A 23,245-nucleotide genomic window follows, 5' to 3' on the forward strand; every position below is an offset into this window, starting at 1 on the left:
TTAAGCTGAGTTCTGATGCTTCAGAAATAATTTCTTGGATTTCGGAAAAGTTAAGGGGTAGACAGATGCCGGAGACACTGACCATCCTTTCTGGCTGGAAGGTGACCTGTGGGTGAGGGAGTCGGCCGGGTCTCAGACTCAGATAGCCTGGGACACAGGCCAGCCTGGACACAGACTGCTGTGTCCATTCACTTCAGGACATGAAATGAAGAAACCGCCGCTGTATGAAATACACATTCCCACCACCAGCCTCTCCCGCTAGAACTGAAAACATGGCTGGTGCGCTCTGGAAGGGGAGTCTGTGTTAGGCTGGGTCTAAGTTTAGAATACAGTCTCATATCCCAGCTCAGCGCAAGGCCCCCTCAGTAGACTCCTCTGGTTTTCCCAGCAGGGCCGAAAATACACAGCTCAGAGGATGCTCAGAAATGAACCTAAGCCAGCGAGGTTTCCATTTCCTTTACACTTTTTTTTTTTTTTTTTTTTTTTAGTGAAGTATAGTCCCCAAGGACTGTGGCCTGCCAGGCTGCTCTGTCCATGGGATTCTCCAGGCAAGAATACTAGACTGGGTTGCCATTCCCTTCTCTTTCCAACCCAGGGATCGAACCCGGGTCTCCTGCATTGCAGGTGGATTTTTCTTACCATTTGAGCCGCTAGGGAGGCCCGAGGTTTCCATTTCCAACAACTGTCAATAGCCGCCTTTCCCCAGAAAAACATCAGTGAAGAGAAATATCTGAATGAACAAACCCGAGGAAGCAGACATGTCATGAAGCCTCTTCTCCTGGGGGGCTCATGCGCTTCCTCCTGCACCTCTCATAACAGCTACATCCTCAGAAAAGAACACCAATTCCACCTGTCGGTGGCCAACTCTTTCTTGGAAAGCTGGGGGCAGATGTGGCCGGAAAGATAGAACTCCTCGGACTGAGCACTGGGGCTAGGCAGAGTCACCCCCAAACCAAACAGGCTGGGGGAGCGTCAGGGAGACGCCCTTCCCTGTGGGCGAGCCCAGCTGAGAGCGAAAGAAAATGCAAACCTTCGGTTGTTCTAGTAAAGTCCTGTGCTCACTTCCCAAAGTGCCCAGGCATGCTGCCACTGGTGAAGGACAGACAGTGGCCCAGAAGCCCCTGTTAAACACCCGGCTTGGAGGTGAAGCCAGCCATCTCGGCTCATAACCGCTCATGACCACCTTCCTCAAACAGGCATCACTCCCAGCAGCCAGGAAGTTCCCAAGGATAATGTGGGATGCTCAGCGCTTCCAGCTTCAGCGTTGTTCACCGGCAAAACCAGAGGCACAGCATCTTAGAACTAGAAGGGACCTGGGATGTCACCTCGACTGTCCTAGGAACTGAACAACACCTCAGATACAGAAGAATTTCCTGCTGATTCTGTGCACCCATGTGAAGCTACAGGCACCTCTACTTCACCCGGGTCCCTGACTCTCTCTTGCTTCCCAGTTCTTGCCTCTAGACTAACTGGAGATGGCGTTTACATCAGTCATGCTCTGTCAGGTCTGTCTGGCTCTTTCTCACCACACACAGATCATCAAACTCCTCTCCTCACCTTCTGGTGCTTTGATACTTTGTATACAGTCTATTCTGGGCTTCCCAGGTGGTTCAATGATAACGACTCCACCTGCCAGTGCAGGAGACACAGGTTCAATCCCTGGGTCTGAAAGACCCCCTGGAGAAGGAAATGCAACCCGCTCCAGTATTCTTGCCTGGAAAATCCCATGGACAGAGGAGCCTGGTAGGCTACACTCTCCATGGGGTCGCAAAGAGTCGGACACGACTGAGCGACTTCACTTTCACTTTCCATTATTCTTGCCTGAGATATCCCATGGACAGAGGAGCCTGGTGGGCTATAGTCCACAGGGTTGTAAAGGAGTCAGACATGACCAAGCAACTAAAAAATAACAACAGTCTGTTCTATTAGTACCTACATAGCTCTGATTATGCGTTTTTCTAACCACTTGCTCAAGACAGGCTTGGTGTTGCCTAGTGTGTCTCCCAGACCCCTGGGATCCTTCCCAGTTCCTGCAGCTACCGCAGTTCAGCTGCTTGAAGCCCCGGGGAAGGGAGGGGACTCCATGAATACTGAGGAGAGCTCCAGATACCTGCTGGCTGGGCCAACACAACAATGTCCTCCCAGGAGGGCAAACTGCTGTTGCCCTGGGGACTGGCTGAGTGTCACCTGGGGTCACCTGAGGTCACCTGTCATCACTGTAGTTTGCTTGTCACTGAAACTGGAGGCAGAGGCTCGGAACAATCCAAATGAAGTAAGCAAGCCTCATCAAGGTGCTCCCCTGTCACTGGAACTGGACTCCCATCCTGCCATTGCCTGCTCTTTCGCATCAGGCAGCACTCGGTTGGCTCCCAACTGTCCATCACTTAGAGGAAGGCGAGGCCTCCTGTGTGGGGCTGGGGAACATATGCTGAGATGGGCTGACTGCCCTCTGCAAGGACAGCTTGGAAAGGAGCCCTGTCCTGCCTGGAGGGGTCTGTTTTGGGCTAAGGGGAGGCCCTGCCCTAGCCAAGCCAACCGGCCTTGGCTCAGTTGGAAGAGCAAGTGCAGAGTGAGAAATGATGCTCTCCAGGTGTCATCCATGGCCTGGAACCATGGTTTCCAGAATGGGGATGCTGGTAAAGCCACGTCTCACATCCTCTCAGCTGAATCCGTGTTTTCAAGTTGCCTGGGCAGCTTTACGTATGAGAAACAGGTATATTGTAAATGCAGGCAAACGGGGTGTTTCTGGAATGCTTGAGTCAAACCATCTGTCTTTACCATTTCCTGACACTTGACTTTCTGGGAATTCTGAAATGCACAGTAAGAATTATAAAACATGGGGGGAAAATCCCCACCTCTGAAGTAAGGAGGCATTTATTTGTGCAGCTCACATGCCAATACATCTCAATGTGACCCAGGCTGATGACCCTGAAGTCATCTCAGACTTGATCTCTTTCCTGAGCTCCAGACTCATTCTGCAAAGCACTCACCAGAACAGATCTGCATCAAGATGACACAGCACCCTCGTTCTCTTTCACTCTAGCCCGCCTATTCCCCCAGCACAGCATCCTTCCAGCCCCTTGAACTGGACAATCTGGAATAACCTCACTGTTTCCACAGGTCAGAGCAGGACCCGTAGCTTCCCCACCCCTGGCCTGTCTTCACCTCCTCCCTGCATTCCCAGGACACTGGGCAGACCACCTCCACCCTCCTGGGGCCAGCCCTCTCCACATGACTGCTCTGCCCCTCCTGGCCCCTCCCATGCCTAGTCCCCAATCCTGCTGCCAGGCTGAGGTTTTGAAAATGCAAATTTGATCACTCAGCTTAAAACCTGTCTGGGGTCCCCACTGCCCAAAAGCAAAAGAATTCCAATAGATTGGAGATTATTAGGTACTCTTCTTCACATGGATTATCTCATTTTCTCCCTTAAAAATCCCTCTAGGATACATACTACTGTTATTTCCCATCTCAGAGCCACAGGCGAGGCCCAAAGGTTAAAGAGCTGGCTCACATAGCACAGCCCGAGTCCAGCACTGGGGTCCACCGGGCCTAGCTGGAGCTTACCCCAGAACCTGCTGGGTCTCTCCTTTCCAGTCTCTCAGTTCTCCCCGTCCACTCTCACTAAACGCTGCAGCTTCACGGATGGGTGTACAGTGTTAGCCCCCAGGTCTGGCCCAGGAGGCTCATGCAGCCTGGAATCCCTGCCCCACCCTAGGTGGCCTGATGACAGCTTTTTCATAGCACAAAGCGGGCATCTCTGTGAAGTCCTGCTTGATTCTCAGCCCTGCCTTGCCCCTCTGCCAACATCAACAGTCTGCATATTGTACTACTCCTGGTGTTTGTCTAAAAAAGGAGGCTCATGATGCTTTAATAAGAAGAGCTTAATGACGCATTTGCTACGTGCCAGATGTGCTAAACCCTCTGTGTGTGCACGTGATCTCAGACACTGCTTACATTGACCCCCAAAACTAGGTACCGTCATCCTCATTTGAAAGATGAGAAAATTAAGGCTCTGAGAAGTAGAAACCCAAAGTCACCGGGTTCAACCCTAGTAAGTGGCACAGAAACAAGGTGGCTTCAGGCTTCCCTGGTGGCTCAGAGGTTAAAGTGTCTGCCTCCAATGCGGGAGACCCGGGTTCGATCCCTGGGTTGGGAAGATCCCCTGGAGAAGGAAATGGTAAACCACTCCAGTATTCTTGCCTGGAGAATCCCATGGACGGAGAAGCCTGGGAGGCTGCAGTCCACGGGGTCACAGAGAGTCGGACATGACTGAGCAACTTCACTTTCAGGGCACCACAGGAAATGTAGTCCAGGATGTCGTAAACTATCAATTCATCCCGCTGGAGGCAACGAAACATTAACTTGAAAAGTATCTTAAAAGAAAAGGAACATATAACCTCAATCCACTTACTGGCTGAGTAATAAGCTCAAGGAATAAAACTCCGCTCTTAAAGCCTCCTTGGGGGATTACCTTCAATTAAAACGAGCCTAAACTACTTCACATAAAGTGAAAAAGCGACAGCTATTTCTTGTGCATCTGTCATTAGTTTCTTCAGAGACCGTATCCTCCAAGGTTGGGTGGGGAAAGGAAGAAAGCGGCTGGCCCGACGGGACGCCAAGCCTCACCCGTGGTTTTCACAGTGGAGACCCAGCCGACTGGCCCGAGTGGGTGATGTTCTTACCATGGGTGCCGAGCTGCCTGCTCGCATGTGTATCTTTTATTCGGATCTTTCTCCATCAGGTTCCGAATGAAGTCTTTTGCTGTTCAAAAAGAAGGCGCAAGGAGAGGAATCAGTGTGTGTCTGAGATGTGACAGTAAGATACCAGAGGGTCTTTGGGAGTATCAAGGGTACCATGACAAATATGAGACCAGCCTTCCACAGCCACTAGGGACCTGGGACAAAAGGCAGGCGGTACCAGTGTTTGGGGAAAAGAGAAGCTGAGATCTGAGGTTCTGAGTGGTGACACAGTGAACGAGGAGGCAGCTGAGCCTGGCCTGGGACCCGCCTTCCTGGCTCTGGGTCCCTTCCTGCTGGCAGGCAGCTAGTGGCACCTGTGGTCCAGGAAAGAGATGAACAATCCTTGTCACCAGGCGCCTCTCACTCAGCTCTCCGCTGCCTCAGGGGGCTGTTTTGTTGATGCCTTCTCCATGTTAAGACATCACTGATTCAACAAAATCGCCCAAGCACCCACTAGGCTCCCCAGGGCTTGGGCCAGCCCTGCAGCTGCGGACACACAGCCCATCAGAAGCGCCCCCTGCAGCCCCCGTGGATGATGACAAACAGCCAGCAGGAAATCATGAGGAGGAGGTGTGCCCTGGTGGCGAGGAGGAACTGCTTGGAGGCCAGGAGTGGGTGTAGCCAGGGCAGGGCGCTGAGCGCCCGGGGGTGGGGGAGGGGCTGGGCCCCAGAACTGGGGGATGACATGTGCCAGGGGGAGAACTGTCACCTCGTGGGCCCAGCAGCTCACTGCCCGCAGGACTGGACTTCTGGGGGACAGCTGTGGCCTTCCCAGCTCAGAAGTAAACTGGTCCCCATGCGGCTCTTTCCTGAAGAACCACAGCCCCATCCCAGGTTTTAGAAGATTGAGGAAGAAAGCAGGGCATTTCCAGTTAGGAGGAAACAATGCCAATAATACAGTGTGATATTTGGATAGGTGGTTCGTTGTTTCATTTGATCCTTATGCCACCTGCCGGAGTGGGGGGCGTAGTGTCACCATCCTCATCTGCTGGGAAGGAAGGTGAAGTTAGAGACGTTTGATCTGCTCTTGTGGGCCTTGGGTTTGATCTTTCTCCCTGAGCAGGAAATGGTGAACTTCCCTGGGAATGTTTCCTGTGGCACAGTAGCTGAGATGCAGGCTCTGGCTTGAAGGTATGGGTTCAAGCCCCAACTCTGTCACTTACTACCTGTGTGGCTTCAGTCAGGTTATTTCACTTTCTGGGTCTCAGTTTCCTTATCTGTCAAATGGGGCTATCAGCACTCCCCACCTGACAGGTTGTCCTGCCCTGAGGACTGGGTGAGCTAGCACACATCTGGAGCTTACGGTTCTTTGCATACAGTAAACGCTCAATAAACACGAGCTAACACTCTCTCCTGGAGTTTAGGAGTTTGAGTAAACTCCGGAAGGTGGCGAAGGACAGGGAAGCCTGGCGTGCTGCGGTCCATGGGGTCGCAAAGAGTCGGACACGACTGAGCGAGTAACAACAGCAAGCACCGTCTCACTGAAGGGCACCCAGAGCAGTGTATGGCCGAGCAGGGCAGAAGTGAGTCCCCGCCCCAGCCTGGCTGAGGCACATGGCCCAAGCCTCTCCCTGTTCACAAGTCAATTCAAAGTGTTAGCTCAGGACCATTCTGAGCCTTCAGGGCCTGTTGGAGATGCAGGTGGTCTGGGTGTAGGGGTCCGTGAGCCATGAGACCTACCGGAGTCGGAGATGTCATCCCAGTAGGGGGAGTCGAACTCATATTCCGCCTTGAGGATCTGCTCAAAGAGCTTGGAGTCATTTTCGTCGTAGAAAGGAGGGTAGCCGCAGAGCCTGGAAGACAAGAAGGCGTGAGGATCTGAACCGGCAAGCTCCACGTGGTGGCTCAACGTCCAGCCTGGAGGAAGAGCTGTCTTCGCTCGAGGGCAGAAACCTGCACTGCGAGCGCTGCTGACACAATCTCAGCCAAGAATCCGAACCTTCTGTGGGTTCACGTGGCACAGGAAGTAAAACGGATTTCTCAGGCAGCAAAAAGGGTTAACCCAGGTGGTGACAGAGGGGGACCATGTACACTGAGCTCATCTTAAACGTTTCTGATCTTACTCCCCGTGATATCATCCCCAGTAGAAGACAGGTTAAGGAAAACAAACAGAAGGTATGTTCGGTGTACTCTATAGAGAGCTTCCCTGGTGACTCAGCAGTAAAGAATCTGCCTTTAATGAAGGAGATGCAGGTTCGATTCCTGGGTTGGAAACGTCCCTTAGAGGAGGGTATGCCAACCCAATCCAGTATTCTTGCCTGGAAATCTCATGGACAGAAGAGCCTGGCGGGCTATGGTCCACAGGACTGCAAAAGAGCCAGACGTGACTTAGGGACTAAAATGACAACAAATACGTTTTAGAACCCTTCCAGGTTCACTTTATTTAATCACAGCAAAATAGGGAAATTTTACAAACCTGAGTCACTAAGTTGCCATAAGTGGCCCCAAAATGTACAGTTTCACCCTACCACATCCAACCTGGGTATCTGAAAGGTTACAGTTTCTCCCATTAACATGTAATAAGCAGAAGCTGACATAAGTTATAATATCATGACCTTTTTCCCAATGAACCCTTAAAATGAATTTTCAAAGATAATCTAGGTCCAGTGGTTAGGACTTGGAGCTTTCACTACAGCAGGCCTGGGTTCCATTCCTGATCAGGGAACTGAGATCCCACAAGTTGTGAGGGGCAGGCAGTCAAAAACAAAAAATTATTTAGGATGTTGGTAGAGAAAACTTCTAGTTCTGGAGGTACTGACAGTCACAATAGGGAATTTTTATTAAATACCCCTAATGCAACTTGTGCCATGAAACTGTGGGTTCTCCCGCCCAGGTCTGCTACCAGCTCTGACGTGACCTTCACCACTAATAGGCCAGTGATACATTTTTCTGGACCAAGATGTCCTCATCTAAACACAAAGAGGCCAGACTGGAAAATTCCTAACATTCTCGTTGGCTTTACAATGCTCTGGCTCTGTGCTGCTTTCCCCCAATTTGTTTGGCTGGCTGTGCTTGCGTGCATTCTAAGTTGCTTCAGTCATGTTAGACTCTTTGCGGTCACATTAGACTCTTTGCAACCCCATGGAATATAGCCCGCCAGGCTCCCCTGTCCATGGGATTTTCCAGGCAATACTGGAGTCGGTTGCCATTGGCCTTCTCCAGGAGATCTTCCTGACCCAGGGATTGAACCCTTGTCTCCAGCATCCCCTGCATTGGCAGGTGGGTTCTTTACTGCTAGAGCTACTGTGAAGCCCTTGACTGGCTGGGAGACCAAGGGAAAGATCTGGTCCATGCTTGAGGCCTGGGGGCGGGAGGGAGGGATGGGGCAGACAGGCCCTGGTTGGGACTGGACATCGGAAAGGCGTGAGATTTAGGCTGTGACTGTGATGGACAGAGCAGAGGGCAAGGCTGGATTCCAGAAGGCCAGGCAAAAAGCTGGATGGCACAGAACTTGGTTCTGGGCCTGAGACAACCCCCAGGGTGGCAGCAGCCACCGTGAGAGAGTCCTGCCCCCAGACGAGCCTGAAATCTTCCCACGCAGCCCAGTGTTGTTCAAAGCACAGCTACAGCCCAGAGACCAGTTTAACGAGAACAAGGGAACCGGCATCAACAGGCTCCAGGCCTTTGAGGGATTGAGGCTGTCGGCACCTAAGAAATTTAATAAAGGTCCAAAACACAACTTTCAGTACATTTTTTCAGCTGCTCCTGCACTCTGCACAGCCTCACTGCCTCTGCTGTATAGGGGAAGGGCTGACGACGCTTTAAAATGCTGTGAGACATTCTGTGGGCCGATAAGATTCAAAACCATCTCTCCCTACAGGGTTGGTCTAGGGGCTAGGAGCCTGGAAAATTTCATTTTTAAAGATTTGCTGCTTTTGGCGAAATGAGTGAGAGCCAGTGCTTCTGAAACCACGAAGCCCATATTTCACTTCCCAGGAAAGCCTAGGGCTGAGAGACAGACGCAGAAATGCTTCCCATAACGAGGATTTAGGGTAAACGAAATGTGCATATTAGGAAAAGCAAACAGAGCGAAATGTTAATTCATCTTGGAAAACAGCGAACTTGTAGATACGTGAGGTTTCTGTTTGTTAACAACAGAGTGTGTTTTATTTTACAGTTCGGCTTTCAAGGGAAAAAAAATCTTTAAGAAAATTTCAAGAAAGATTTATTCTTCATGTGGCAATCTTCTTAAAGTAATCTGATTTCTTCTGGTTTTAGCTCTTCTGGGGAGGGGAAACACAAAATACTGTTTGCGTTTTGGTACTGAGGATGGAGGCCTTCTCTGATAGCTCAGTTGGTAAAGAATCCACCTGAAATGCAGGAGACCCCAGTTCGATTCCTGGGTCAGGAAGATCCCATGCAGAAGGGATAGGCTGCCCACTCCAGGATTCTTGAGCTTCTCTGGCAGCTCAGCCGGTAAAGAATCCGCTTGCAAGGTGGGAGACCTGGGTTCAGTTCCTGGGTTGGCAAGATCCCCTGGAGAAGGGAAAGGTTACCCACTCCAGTATTCTGGCCTAGAGAATTCCATGGACTAAAATAAAATAGTCCATGGGGTCGCAAAGAGTCGGACACAACAGAGCGACTTTCACTTTCACTGAGAATGGAAAGAAAGGAAACGGATGGAGCTTGAGGACTAAGTTAAAATTAGGAAAGAAGGTTTTAAAACAGGGATTGAAACAGAACCGAAGGACAAGGAGAAGTTGTAAAATCTTCCTTAGACCTAGAAATTTCACAGGGCTCCCAGGCAAGGCTATTTCATGAGTGGTTTGTGTGGCAGGTTCAGTTAGCAGAAATGACAACTCTGAGATGTTTCTATCTCCATATGCAGGACGCTGACTTCCACAGTCCTGGGCCTGCCCATTTGCAGGTTTTGTTTTCATCTCTGTGTTCACATTTTACATATCAAACCAGCTAAATAATCTACAAATTGATAGGTTCTCAAAGACGACAAAGCCATTCCCAATTGTTCTCGGCCAAGAAGCCCGTGGTTCAGAGTAACATCTGAACTTGCCCACGACAGATGGTCCCCCCAGTGCCAGCAACCCGGCTCCACCAGCTCCCCACTCGCGTCCATTCCAGCCTCGGAGGGCCATTCAGGGAGCATGCTTACCCCTCCAGTCTTCCCTCTGCTACTCCGTCTGTCGTCCCATCTCCTCTGGCACACTTACACAGACGTACACTGGGCTCTAGTGTAGCCTCAGCCGAACACCTATTCGGGATCAAAAGTCCTACCACGCGCTTTGCTCTATTCTCTCACTTAAACCTCACTCCCCCAGGAGGGGTGCATCTCTGACAGCCTGCCTGGACCTACAGAGCCACCCTCCACTCTGCTCCGTCCCCGGGAGGCTGGCCTGTAAGGAGGGTTGCTGAGGGCTGAATTCTCTGACATCTGCTGGGGGGTCAGCCAGCAGGGACCCCAGGGGAGATGGGGGCGGAGGGAGGAGGGCAGGGCAGGGCGATGCCCTGGCCCCTTCCACCTGAGACTCAGGCTGGTTACAGGACTGAGCCAAGGGCCGTGCTGCTCCCAGGGAGGGGGCTGTACCAGGCTTTCCCTTGGGCGGGCTAACTGCTTCCTCCCTCCCTGATCACTGAGGGTCTGGGGGCAATTACGGCTCAGCTGCCATCAGTCTCAAGGTCATGGTGCTATTCCTTGTGGTCCCCATAGTCCCTTGTATAATTCTCATTTTAAAGGCAGAGAAGCTAAATTGCAGCAAAGTCGGGACATGAGCCTGTCTGTCTGATTCCGGGTCTGTGTTCTTAACTGGCTTACTTGTTCACTAAAGGGAAGGAGGCTTGAGAATTGAACCTTAGGTTTCAGTCTTGACTTTGAATTCTCTCTGCAGGCCCTTTCCTTTGCCCACTGGCCCCTTCAACTGCAAACAGAGCCTGGCCACTGGACCCGACTTCCCCATTTCCCAGACACTGGGTCTAGCTGCTAAGATGCTTAGGGTTGGTTTGCAGTCCACAGAGCACTTTTTATTTCTGGACCATAGTGAAGGTCTGCACTCTACCTGGGCTGCCCTCCCCTGGCCCTTTCCAACTTGCACATCCCAGCTAGGGTGTTACTAGGAAGACCCAGCCCTCTGCTGCCGGGCAGTGTGGGTGCCCTGCTCTGTGTCCTGTGGCAGCGCACAGAGCTCTGTGGTGACCCTTCCTATACGGCACACTGCCCTGACCTCCACACCCTCCTCAAGGCAGGACCATGTCTCATGTTTTGCTTTCTTCTTGGATTTCCAGTGCCCAGCTCAGGGTCTACCTGTGGCAGTTCCTGGGTCAATGTTTGGAGGAACAAACATGCTCTTGAAGAGGGGGTTTCACCGCTGGCTGTGGAGCCCTCTGGCTGGGCTCTGAAAGAGAGACAAGGATGAAGGAAGCATGCAGGAGCACCCCCACCGCAGCACAGCCCAGGGCGCCATCGGAGTCCTCACTCACCCCGACTCCTCCCTCCTGCACACCACCCTCCCGGAAGGTGGGAAAACAGCAAAGCTCGGTGCCACTGACGCATGTTCCAGAAGAACCCAGTGAGCAAGGCCAGGTGCTGGGAGCAACCTGGCCTATGTTTGTAGAGAGAATGCATTGGGTTACCTAAAATGCCACTACCGTTTTGTGGACAAGTCTCATGGAGGAAGTTTTCCATGAAGACGGCTGTTAACATGAATGAAAGTGAAAATTACCCACGGCCAACCATGGCTGGTCCAGCAAGGCACAGTTATTCTTGGAAAATGAAATGGTGTGATAGTGTTAGAGCTTCCACTGAGTGGTCCTGAGACTTGACTGCATTAATTGTGCTACATTAAGGGATGTTCCACCTCCTCCTTTGCCCTTGGACTATATCAGTGTCCCTACAAAAATGGATGCCTGCTGAAAAGACTTCCAGATAACAATCAGTTGTTACCTCTTTCCCCTTTTATGTAACTTTACTGTAATAATTCACTGCAGCCTTCTAACGTCTTGCATATTTCTTAGACCTGATTTAAGGTTCTGCTTTTCCTTATTGACTTTTGGTTTGAGAGACAGATACAGAGAAGACAGGAAGGAGCTGGTATCAGAAGTTATTACATTTACACCTGTTAGGATGGTTATTACCAACAAAAAAAATAATAAAAGTTGACTAGTGTTAGGATGTGGAGAAAATGGAACCCTTGCACACTGTTGGTGAGAATGCAAAATGGTGCAGCCACTATGGAAAATGATATGGATGTTTTCCAAATATTAAAAATGGAACCACCACGTGATCCAGGAATCCTTCTTCTGGATATATTCCCAAAGGAGATGACATCATTCAGTGCCATGAAGAGTTATATGTGCTCCTGTGTTCACTGTAGCCAAGATGTGAAAACAATCTGTGATGGATTAAACGGATAAAGGTGGCTCAGTGGTAAAGAATCCACCTGCCAAGTGGGAGACCTGGGTTTGACCCCTGGGTCAGGAAGACCCCCTGGAGAAGGAAACGGCAACCCACTCCAGTACTCTTGCCTGGGAAATTCCAAGGACAGAGGAGCCTGACAGGCTACAGTTCATGGGGTCGAAAAAGAATCAGACAGGACTTTTTTTTAGCACAGAGAACAGAGGAGCCGTGTGAGCAACTGACTTTGTAGCTGTGTGGAGGATGGGTTTGAGGCAAGAAGATAAGTTAGCCGCTGTGAGCAGACCAGGGAAGGACCGGAGGCACAGCAGTGGTAGCAGTTGGGGGAATGGATTCCAAAAGGAGTCCGGAGGGAAAAACAGGAAGATGAGGTGATTAGCTATGGAGAAAGGGAAGGCCAGGATGCCTCCCTGGTCTCCAGTGTGGACCACGGGGGCTGCGTCAACCATGGTGGAGAACACGGAGGGGAAGGGACCAGCAACAGCCCCAACGTGTCACCACAGCATCTGGCAAGTCCAACCTCTCTTTTCAACAGACACAGCCCTCCTCGGGGAAGCAGCTCTGGACAGCAGTGTTCTTACAGTTAGGAGAACAACACCTAATGTCCTACCCCAGCCTGCCTTCTAGAAAGACAGGCCCATCAGTGGGAGAGAGGGATGAAGAAAAGTGAACTCGAGTCTTTGCTGAATCAAACCTCAATAAGGTCACATCCGGTAGCCCTGGTTCAGTGCTTGGCTCGCCTGCACTGCTGTGGGGGTACAGAGGATAGAAAAGCTGCTGTCCAGACCCTGGAACTCAGGGCTGGGCAGAAGTTCCGGCCTGGCTCTCTTACCCAGTGTAGCTGGGAAAGCAAGTAACACATACAAGCTAATCTTCTAAGCACCTGAAATGTGCCTCCTGGGATTCCCTGGTAGCTCAGCTGGTAAAGAATCCACCTGCAAAGAGGGAGACCTGGGTCGATCCCTGGGTTGGGAAGATCCCCTGGAGGAGGGCATGGCAACCCACTCCGGTATTCTTGCCTGGAGAATCCCCATGGACAGAGGAGCCTGGCGGGCTACAGGCCATGGGGTTGCAGAGTCGGACACGACTGAGCGACTAACACACAGCACAAGTGCCCAAACATACTGAAAATATTCTACATAAAAAGCCTCTGAGTGCAGCAGTCCACACTGACAACTGAGTCATCATCTGGAAACAGTAACCCGGAACGTGCCCTTCAGTCTAACTGGAAGAAGAGCGTGAAGATGAAGAGGTGGGTGACTTTGCAAGTCCTGTCCCCTGAGGGCTGACTTTGCTTTCAGAGGCATTTCGTGGTGCCGCTTCCTCAGCCTGGGATTCAGAGAGATAAAAGACACAGATTCAAATTCTGGCTCCAGCAAGGGCTGGTGGAGTGACTTTGGGGAAATTATGTATTGTCTCTAAGTCTCAAGTTCTTTTGTAAAATGACGAAAATAGGACCCACATTATAAGAGATATTATAACATATATCACATACATTGTATAATAATCTATATTACATATAACACAGAGATAGATGAACAGATGGATACAGGTAAAAGATATAACATAAGAAAGTGCCCATCACATTGCAATCATTAAAGGCCAGCTCCCCGCCTCTTATCTCCCCTTGTTTGTCTCTTTTCTATCCCACCAGCTCCATCTAACTTTTCAGCTTCCCTCTGCTGAAATATTGTGCAGTGAGACCCCACTCACCATCAGGAAGACCCAAGGGATCGGGAGAGAGGAACAGATGAGTCCGAAGGGACTCAGTCCAGTGTCCTACCCTCTAAACGTGGAAACAGAGCAACATAATTAAAAATTTTGTACCAAGTCTCAGAATCATTCATGACTGACTGTACATCCTGACCTCAGCTTCTACACTGCTCTGGAAGGGAAGGAGAGAGAAGCCACCTCTAGTCATGATGTTATGTGATGGATGCACGGACAGGATGTTCCGGAGACCTGCTTTTCAACCTTGAGTTTTGAGGATGGGTATTTCCAAGCATTTTACCAAGGAGTCCTCAATTCTAGGAAACTGCTCAAGCTTCCCTGAGAACACTTACTAAAAGGCATATTAGTGAAGAAAGTTATTTTTACGCATTGATGCTTCAAACTGTGGTGCTCGAGCAGACTCTTGAGAGCGCCTTGGACAGCAAGGAGATCAAACCAGTCAATCCTATAGGAAATCAATCTTGAATATTCACTGGAAGGACTGATGCTGAAGCTCCAATACTTTGGCTACCTGATTCGAACAGTCAGCTCTTTAGAAAAGACCCTGATGCTGGTAAAGACTGAAGGCAGGAGAGGAAGGGAACGACAGACAAGATGCTTGGATGGCATCACTGACTCAGTGGACATGAGTTGAGCAAATTCCAGCAGATGGTGAAGGACAGGGAAGCCTGGTATGCTGCAGTCCATGGGCTCACAAAGAGTTTGACATCACTTAGCGACTTAACAACAACAGTGCAGTTGGGTGAAACAACAAACTTGTCTGTATATTACACACCAGAGGAACTGAGTAGGGCCAACCCAGGCCCAGTGGGACTCTGGAAAACACTTGAAAACTCAACCGAACCTGGGCTTTCCTCCTCGGGATAGTGGAGTCTGCTGGATGTGTGACAACCACTGGGCAGCCACCAGTTGGCCCTTCGTCTTGGCTGTCTGTGAGACTCAACAAGTGTTTACTGGATGAATGTCTGGAACACATACTAAGCAATCTGAGTTCTTTTCCTCTTACTCTGGTTAATAGGACATATTTTTAAAAATAATAAAATAAAGCAAAGCTTTTTAAGCTGTCAAATCTCTGGTGCTTAGCTGCAAGGCTCATTTAGCAAAATAGATTTCAGCACATTATTCAGATTTGTAGATCAGAATGACCAGTAAGACCTGAATGTTTACAAAGATGTAATGCAATTACTTCAGCAACTAGAGATTTGCTTATGTGCATGCCAGAGCTTCCTCCTCGCAAACCTGAAAGGGACAAGGGAAGGTTCACATATTAGAACCATGTGCAGGCTGACTTCAGCAAGGCACCGCTGGTGAAATGCAATGGCCAAATGTCCCGTTACCCCTGAGATTTGGTTAATACTTTGAAAGCTGAGACGGTGGAAGCCGATCCAGGAAAGTTCTAGAGGAGGAAAAAGAAGGGACACTAGAGGGGAAATGGGACACACATCCCTTAGAAAGTTTATATATAACCAGAGCTGAAGTCCAGGAGTTGGGCAGGAGGGGAAGAAGGACAAACTCTTCCCCAAGCGTGAGAAATTGGCAGCATACTCCATTTGGAGTAAAATAGTTACCAATAATAATAATAATAAAAATAAAATAAAACTTGTCCACAGTAAAGGGTTGGGCTGGACAAGACATCATCCAAAGCTGTGCTATGATCCAGGGACCTACTTCCAAATGTGTAACTTTTCAATTCTTGCATCAGCCTAAAGGACAGCATCCCCGGGAAGTCTAGGCGGTGAGCACACAGGGGAAGCACATCTGAGGGAGGTTCAGACAAACCCACTTTCAACTCAGCCTCTGCTGACAGTGGATTGGAGGTGGGGAAGGGGCGGTCAGAGGGGGATAAGTGAGGGGAGCTTCCAACAGCCAGGAAAGTTGTGTTAGAAGAAACACAGTGAAACTTTCAGCAGCTAGAATTAGTTCTCACGAGTGATGGATCTGCACCAATTATTGCAGACATCCAGTCTGGGGGTGATTAACAAGAGCGCTAACTGATGATTCTGAACCCCGGGCAGATTGCCAACTCCACTTGTGCATCTTGTGGGGTTTTGCTCCCTGTCTCCCTCCTCCATCTCCTAATCTTCCTTCTCTCTCAAGTTCTACTTACAGCCACACTTGGGAAATGTCTTGTACATCCATCCTGTTGACCTTGGCTTTTGATTGCACTTTTTGCTTGTCCCCTGGCCTCCAAAAGCTCTCTCACAAGGCACTTTAAAAAAAATTTTTACTTTTTGGCTGTGCCGTGTGGCATGCAGGCTCTCAGTTCTCAGACCAGGGATGGAACCCATGCCCTCTGAACTGGAAGCATGGAGTCTTAACCCCTGAACCTCCAGAGAAGTTCCCACAAGGCACTTCTGAGGATGACTTGAAATTGCTTCCACCCTCAGAGGCTCATCCTCGGACGTGCACTGTGAGAGCATGGCAAGCCTATCGGAAGCTGCGGTGTGGTCTCGTGAGCAGCCCCGGCGCACCTGTACCTGCCATTGAGTCACGGGCTCCTGGTCCCTCCTTCTGAACCACCTCCATGGTCGTTTCCAGACTTGCTGGTGTGAACTGGTACCTCTCCTCTTCCCACCTCCATCTCTTCTCTTCCTGGTCACAAACCCAGCTCAGACTAAGAGGTCTGAACTCACAACACCTATTATTATGAGCTGGCCACTTTCCTCTCTGTGCACCTTTTGGTTTTCTAACCAAAAGAAAACCTGTACCACCTGCCTCCAGCCTCCATGCTGGCACGCTCCATTCCAGAGCATAAACCTTTTAAAACATAATAAAAGCCTAGTTTGATTCTTTCGTTCACTTGGTGTGGTGCTAGACAAATGAAACATCCTGATATTCAGAGATTTTACTTTCCCCATTGCTAAGTATTGGTGACACATAAGTTTCAAAGCTGGATCAACTCTTCCAAGTTATATTTTAAAAATTACATCTCAAATTGAATGAGACATCTTTATCCATCACAGTAAGCACATCATATCCTTAGATAATTGGGTCTTAGAGAATTAACCATTTCCCTTGCCTGACAACCTGGTGGATACTTGAAGACAATCCTTCCAAGTCCAGGTCACTGTACGCCACTCTCGGGGAGCCTTCCTCAAGGCTTGGGCAGGGTCCACATCTCTTCTTGGGAGTCCTGCCCCACCCACATCCAGCAGCTCCTGCCGCCCATCTTAGGGACAGGCAGCATGACCAGATTGTAAGTTATCTGTTGACTGCCTGTTGCCTCTGGCAGACAGGAAGTGCCTGTGTGGCCAGGGCGGTAATGAATCCATTTCAGCAGCCATGCCATATTGCCCAACAAGTATTAGTTTCAATAAATGTTAGTTAAGTGAGCAAATGTCAATCCCCTGCCTTCCATCCTCCAGGCTAAATATCCTGAAGCATTTAGATGCTACTTAAATGACAGTCTCCAGGAGATGATGCTTACATGAAGTAAGCGAGCAGAGGGAGTGAAATGCTTTTCCATTTGTCCTGAAGCCACATTGTGGCAAAGGAGATATTCCCTTCCTGCTTCTCCCGCTGGGCGTCCTTTCTACCTTGTTGTTTAGTCACTAAGTTGTGTCCAACTCTTTGTGACCCCACAGATTGTAGCCTGTCAGGCTCCTCTGTCCATGGGATTTCCCAGGCAAGATACTGGGGTAGGCTGCCATTTCCTTCTCCAGGGGATCTTCCTGATCCAGGGATTGAACTTACATCTCCTGCGTTGCAGGCAGATTCTTTACTGCTGAGCCAATGGGGAAGCGCCCCCACCACCTGCTTCTACCTGGGCCTTTGCAGAGGCAAAGGCACAGATGGGATAAACTTCACCTTCCCCAAAGTCACTGGCAGGAAATTGCTCCCATCACTGTGGAAAATGGAGCTTTTCTTGACCTCAGTGGTACTGTTTGTAAATTTCCTCCATCACCCTGTGCATATCCCTGCCCCCACTTCTTGAAACCAGAGAGTATTTTATGCTTGGTTCTTTCCTAAGGGTTAGAGGTGAACCACGGAGAAGGCAATGGCACCCCACTCCAGTACTCCTGCCTGGAAAGTCTCATGGATGGAGGAGCCTGGTGGGCTACAATCCAAGGGATTGCTAAGAGTCGGACACGACTGAGCGACTTCACTTTCACTTTTCACTTTTAACCCACTCCAGTGTTCTTGCCTGGAGAATCCCAGGGACGGGGGAGCCTGGTGGGCTGCCGTCTATGGGGTTGCACAGAGTTGGACACGACTGCAGTGACTTAGCAGCAGCAGAGGTGAACCAACTGTCAACAGACCACTAATAGTCCTTCTCCCAAAGCAGCGGAGAGAGGGCCATGAACCCATGAATGAAGCTGAAATATGGTCAAGCAGGTCTTGTAAACAAATGGCACTTAGGCACCCACAAGGTCCACTCAGTATAGACTAGGGGGGGTGGCGAGGATTGGGCATCTTTCTGAGACTCCTCAAAAAGCAGCCACACTGAAATGCAGGAGTAAAATCAGCAAGCCTGGAAATTATAACCAACATCAATGCCTGTTGAAATAAAAACAGTGAGGCTAGAACAACAAAAGAAGAGTGCAGGGTGGTGGCTGGTCTTTAAGGTGGAGGGAGGCAGCAGGTGTAAGAACCGTCTGCACGCAGCCACTCTGACCAGAGATGCGGCAACAGTGGTCCCCCCTTGCCAGAAATCACCTTTGGGAGACAGAGGTGACCGGAAGCCCATGAAGGGCTTTATGAAAATACCCAAGGCCATCCAAGTCCACCCAACTCCTCAGCTCTGATCCCTGGTCACTAAGGAAACTCCCTGTTGGAGTCTGCTTTCTCCTGGATCTTGCTAGTCTGATGACATGCATATCTCATTACTTTGCAGGGCATGCATCTCATTGTGATTTAATAAACGGACATTCCAGTTGTGTTTTTTTGTTTGTTTTGTTTTAAACTCTTTGGAGTCTGGCTAGTATGAATCAATTCCCTGGGATCATCTGAGCAAGATGAAGCAACAGATCTGATTTCAGTTCTAAATGTCTAAAGCCAAGGTTAAAACTATATACCCATGGTGGCCTAGATGTGGCAATATGTCCCGGTCTGCGAGGTTTATGAAAAGATGATGAGTGCTGCCTGCTGACAACGCCAGTTCATTATTTCTATCAGGGTTAAATGAGAATAGGAAACCATCCTAATACCCCAGGCTTGGATGTTTCACTGGGGATCAATAATCACATCGTGTTCTCTCCTGCTGAAGCGTGGGTTTGTGCTGTTTCTAGGGACACACGGGTCCATAAAGGGGCAGCTCTCAGTGGTGGAAAGAATGATGAGTTCCTTGGTAAGGAGCATCTTTTGTCTCAAAAAATGGACCTAGTGTACCAGGTTAAGCATTCTTCGCTCCATTCTTACAAAGCTAATTATGCTGTGTACCTTGGTCAATTTATTTCTGTGACTTATTTTATTTTATTTTATTTTTTTGACTTAGTTTAAAACACCGAACAATGTAGGAAGCCAGTCAAAAAGCAAGGGTATGAGCATGAGTATTCACCTGGGATTTCCTCTAGGCAGAGAGGTCAGAGGTCACAGCATGGGTAAGCACCCTCACCACCCACAGCAGATCTGGTAAATCTATCCCTAACCATCCTTTAGCATTGACTGGTTTCCTTTAGCATTGACTGGTTTGATCTCCTTGCTGTCCAAGGGATTCTCAAGAGTCTTCTCTAGCACCACACTTTTAAAGCACCAATTCTTTGGTGCTCCACCTTCTTTGTGGTTCAACTCTCATACTTGTACATGACTACTGGGAAAATCCTAGCTTTGAGTATATGGACCTTTGTCAGCAAAGTGGTTTCTCTGCTTTTTCATACACTGTCTAGGTTTGTCATAGCTTTCCTTCCAAGGAGTAAGTGTCTTTTAATTTCATGACTATAGTCACTGTATTCAGTGATTTTGGAGCCCAAGAAAAGAAAATCTGTCACTTCTACTTTTCCCCCTTCTATTTGTCATGAAGTGATGGGATGGGTGCCATGATCTTTGTTTTCTGAATTTTGAATTTCAGGCCAGCTTGTTCACTCTCCTCTTTCACCCTCATCAAGAGCTCTTTAGTTAATTTATGCTTTCTGCCATTAGAATGGTATCATCTGCCTATCTGAGGTAGTTGATATGTCTCCCGGCAATCTTGATTCCAGCTTGTGATTCATCCAGCCCAGCATTTCTCATGATGTACTCTGCATATAAGTTAAACAAGCAGGGTGACAATATATAGCCTTGACATACTCCTTTCCCAATTTGGAACCAGTCCATTGTTCCATGTCCGGTTCTAAGTGTTGCTTTTTCACCTGCATACAGGTTTATCAGGAGACAGATAAGGGAGTCTGGTATTCCTACCTCTAAGAATTTTCCGGTTTGTTGTGATTCACACAAAGCCTTTAGCATCTCAATGAAGCAGAAGTAGATGTTTTTCTGGAATTCTCTATGATCCAATAGATATTGGCAATTTATCTGTGGTTTCTCTGCCTTTTCTAAACCCAGTTGTACATCTAGAAGTTCTTAGTTCACATACTGCTGAAGCCCAGCATGAAGGAGTTTGAGCATGTGAAATGAGCACGACTGTATGGTAGTTTGAGCATTCTTTGGCACTGCCTTTCTTTGGGACTGGAATGAAAACTGACCTTTTCCAGTCTTGTGGCCACTGCTGAGTTTTCCAAATTTGCTGACACACTGAGAATAGCACTTTAACAGCATCATCTTTTAGGATTTGAAATAGCTCAGCTGGAATTCCATCACCTCCACTAGCTTTGATTGTAGTAATCCTTCCTAAGGCCTACTTGACCTCACACTCCAGGATGTCCTTTTTTTTTTTTTTAAATAGTTCTTCTGTATATTCTTGCCACCTCTTCTTAATCTCTGCTGCTTCTGTTAGGTCCTTTATCGTGCCCATCCTTAAATGAAATGTTCCCTTGGTAACTCCAATTTTCTTGAAGAGATCTCCAGTCTTTCCCATTCAATTGTTTTCTTCTATTTCTTTGCATTGTTCATTTAAGAAGGCCTTCTTATCTCTCCTTGCTATACTCTGGAATCTGCATTCAGTTGGGTATTTTTCCTTTTCTCCCTTGCCTTTCACTTCTCTTCTTTCCTCAGCTATTTGTAAAGCTCCTCAGATAACCACTTTGCCTTCTTGCATCTCTTTTTCTCATCAGACTGGACACCAACAAATTCATTATGGTGTCCAGCCTACTCAATCTTCAATCCTTCCCAGCAGCTTAGGCTACTTGTCAAAGACTTTTTTTTTTTTTTCCCCAAGTCCTGATCCCCAAAGGAAGATTCCTGGCAGGGAAAGGACCTACCAAAAGGGTTTTTAAAAAATGAGTCTCCTTGTTAGGAAAAAAAATATTTCTCTTGCCAAAGAATAGATAACATAAATGACTGTGGAGATCCAAAAGAGAACCGATTTATCAAGGATCTACATCGACAAAATGAAAAATGTTTGAATGGCATGCGGAGAGGAGAAAATGGCGTGTCTGGCACAGCCACTGTTGCTACAAGCTGATATCTCAGGGCGACAGGTTCATCAAGGGGCAATAATGCTGCTGCACCCCCAAAATGGCAGAGGCTGACCTCTTTCCCATGCCAGGAGACACGAATGATCAAAGGCTCGGCACAGATTCCCCCAGGGAGCACCAGCTCCTCTGTGTGCTGCCTGTCAGTCACGACCCGCTCAGCAGCCTTCCTCATCAGTCTTCAGATCAAGGATGGGATAGGAAGACCAGGCACGGCGGACCCATGAGGAATAGCCAGAGTGTGACGTCCACGAGTTCTCACTTCCGACACTAGTTCAGCCCAGAGCCGACCTTCTAACCGAGAATACCAACCCAGTCAGAGCATTTCAGAGCGTATTTTCTGGTCCTCAAACATGCCTCAGGCACCCCAGTTCCTGTGTCTGCATCCCTCCCCTGGTTGGGATGCTGTCCTCTGGCTTCTCTGCTTACGTTAGTCTTTTCCAAACTTCTGGATATCCTTGGGATGACGGTCCCTCCTTCCTGAATACCCTATCCTCCTCAATGGTGGTTTCATCCCAGGAACTATGAGAGCTGGACACCAGCCTTGAGTGTCTCTCAGTCCACTTAGGAAACTGCTTGTCCCACCATATACACTGTACTCTGATGAGAGGCATCCTGTCTTTGCCATCTTGATTATTTTCAGCACCACACACAGTGCCTGGAATAGAGAATGTACTCAAGAAATGCCAGTTGTTGACACTGATCATGATGAATTTGAGACCAGTGGTTCTCCAGGCAAGAGCCCTACTATGTAGCAATTTATATCTAGGATTTGGCCTTTCACTCATAATAATCTGAGCATTGTGGAAGGTATAAGTGAGATGTCCAAAGTCCATTTGTTCTCTGCTTGAGACTCTCTGAGCTCTGGAAGGTACCAAGGAAGATGAAAACCCAGGCTGCCACTTTTAAGTCTTGACACAATCATGGAATCAACTTGAGATCAATCCTTAAAGCAAAGCTAGTGATGACCAGGCAACCACCAAGTTTCAGCTTATCAAGTTTATACTTAACATGAAAACAAAGAAATACAGTATTTCTTTGCTTAATGCTCTATGGGAATCCAGCCAAATATTATATTGTATACTGCACTGGGATGTATTAATTCTACTGCTCAGCTCATACCCAATAAACCTGTCAATATCTCTATCCCAGATTTCTGAACTCCACATGTGCTTACCGTAGTCAATGGGTGTCTCAAAGGCGACCCAAGTTCAACATGACCAAAATGAAATTCCTAATCTCGCCTACTCCCTAAATTGTTTCTGCATCACTCTCCTAGCATCTGCCCCAAAGTTGGGTTTATCCTTGAAGCATCTCTACCCTTCATCCTTCACATCCACAGTATATCCACCATTTCACCTCCATCCCTGCCCCCATGGCAGAAGCAATCATCACCACTCATCCAACTTAAGCCTCTGAACCATCTTTGCTCTCCACTTCTGCCCTGTCTAATCCCTTGTTTGAAGAGTAGCCAGAATAATATTCGAATGAGAATCATTGTAGTACACAATATAATATCTGGCTGGGTTCACATAGAGTGCAGGGTGAAAATCAGATCAGGTCACACCTCTGGTCAACTGTTCTTTGACTTCGCACTGCAACTTGGGTTAAAATCTAAGTTTTGGGGACTTTCCTGCTGGCCCAGTGGTTAAGACTCTGTGCCTCCACTGCAGAGGGCACAAGTTTGACCCCTGGTTGGGGAATTAAGCTATGTAGTGGGGCCAAAAAAAAAGAAAAAAACCGTCAGTTTTCTTTCAGGTCTCCCCTTCCTCTGGCTCTTGCTTATATCCTGTCTTGATTCTCTAACCATGTTGGCCTTCTGATATTTTCCTACTAACACGCCATGGCAGACACAGTGCGTTACATACAGCAAATCCATTTCTTGCCTTCTTCCTCACTAG

At 48.6% G+C, this 23,245-nt stretch overlaps 1 protein-coding gene across 2 annotated transcripts in view; it reads right to left on the minus strand.

The window, feature by feature from the left end:
• The window catches only part of CAMK1D (calcium/calmodulin dependent protein kinase ID), a 394,014-nt gene that overhangs the window by 10,165 nt on the left and 360,604 nt on the right, over positions 1–23,245 (minus strand). For both annotated transcript variants that reach the window (XM_040248463.1, XM_040248464.1), the window contains exons 7-8: positions 6,420–6,532; positions 4,683–4,761 (exon numbers count right to left, since the gene is read on the minus strand). In XM_040248463.1, coding sequence (XP_040104397.1) covers positions 4,683–4,761; positions 6,420–6,532 — 192 coding nt within the window. The remainder of the gene's footprint in view (positions 1–4,682; positions 4,762–6,419; positions 6,533–23,245) is intronic.

Source organism: Oryx dammah, unplaced genomic scaffold (genome assembly GCF_014754425.2).
Source record: "Oryx dammah isolate SB20612 unplaced genomic scaffold, SCBI_Odam_1.1 HiC_scaffold_10, whole genome shotgun sequence".
NCBI classification, from domain to species: Eukaryota; Metazoa; Chordata; class Mammalia; order Artiodactyla; family Bovidae; genus Oryx; species Oryx dammah.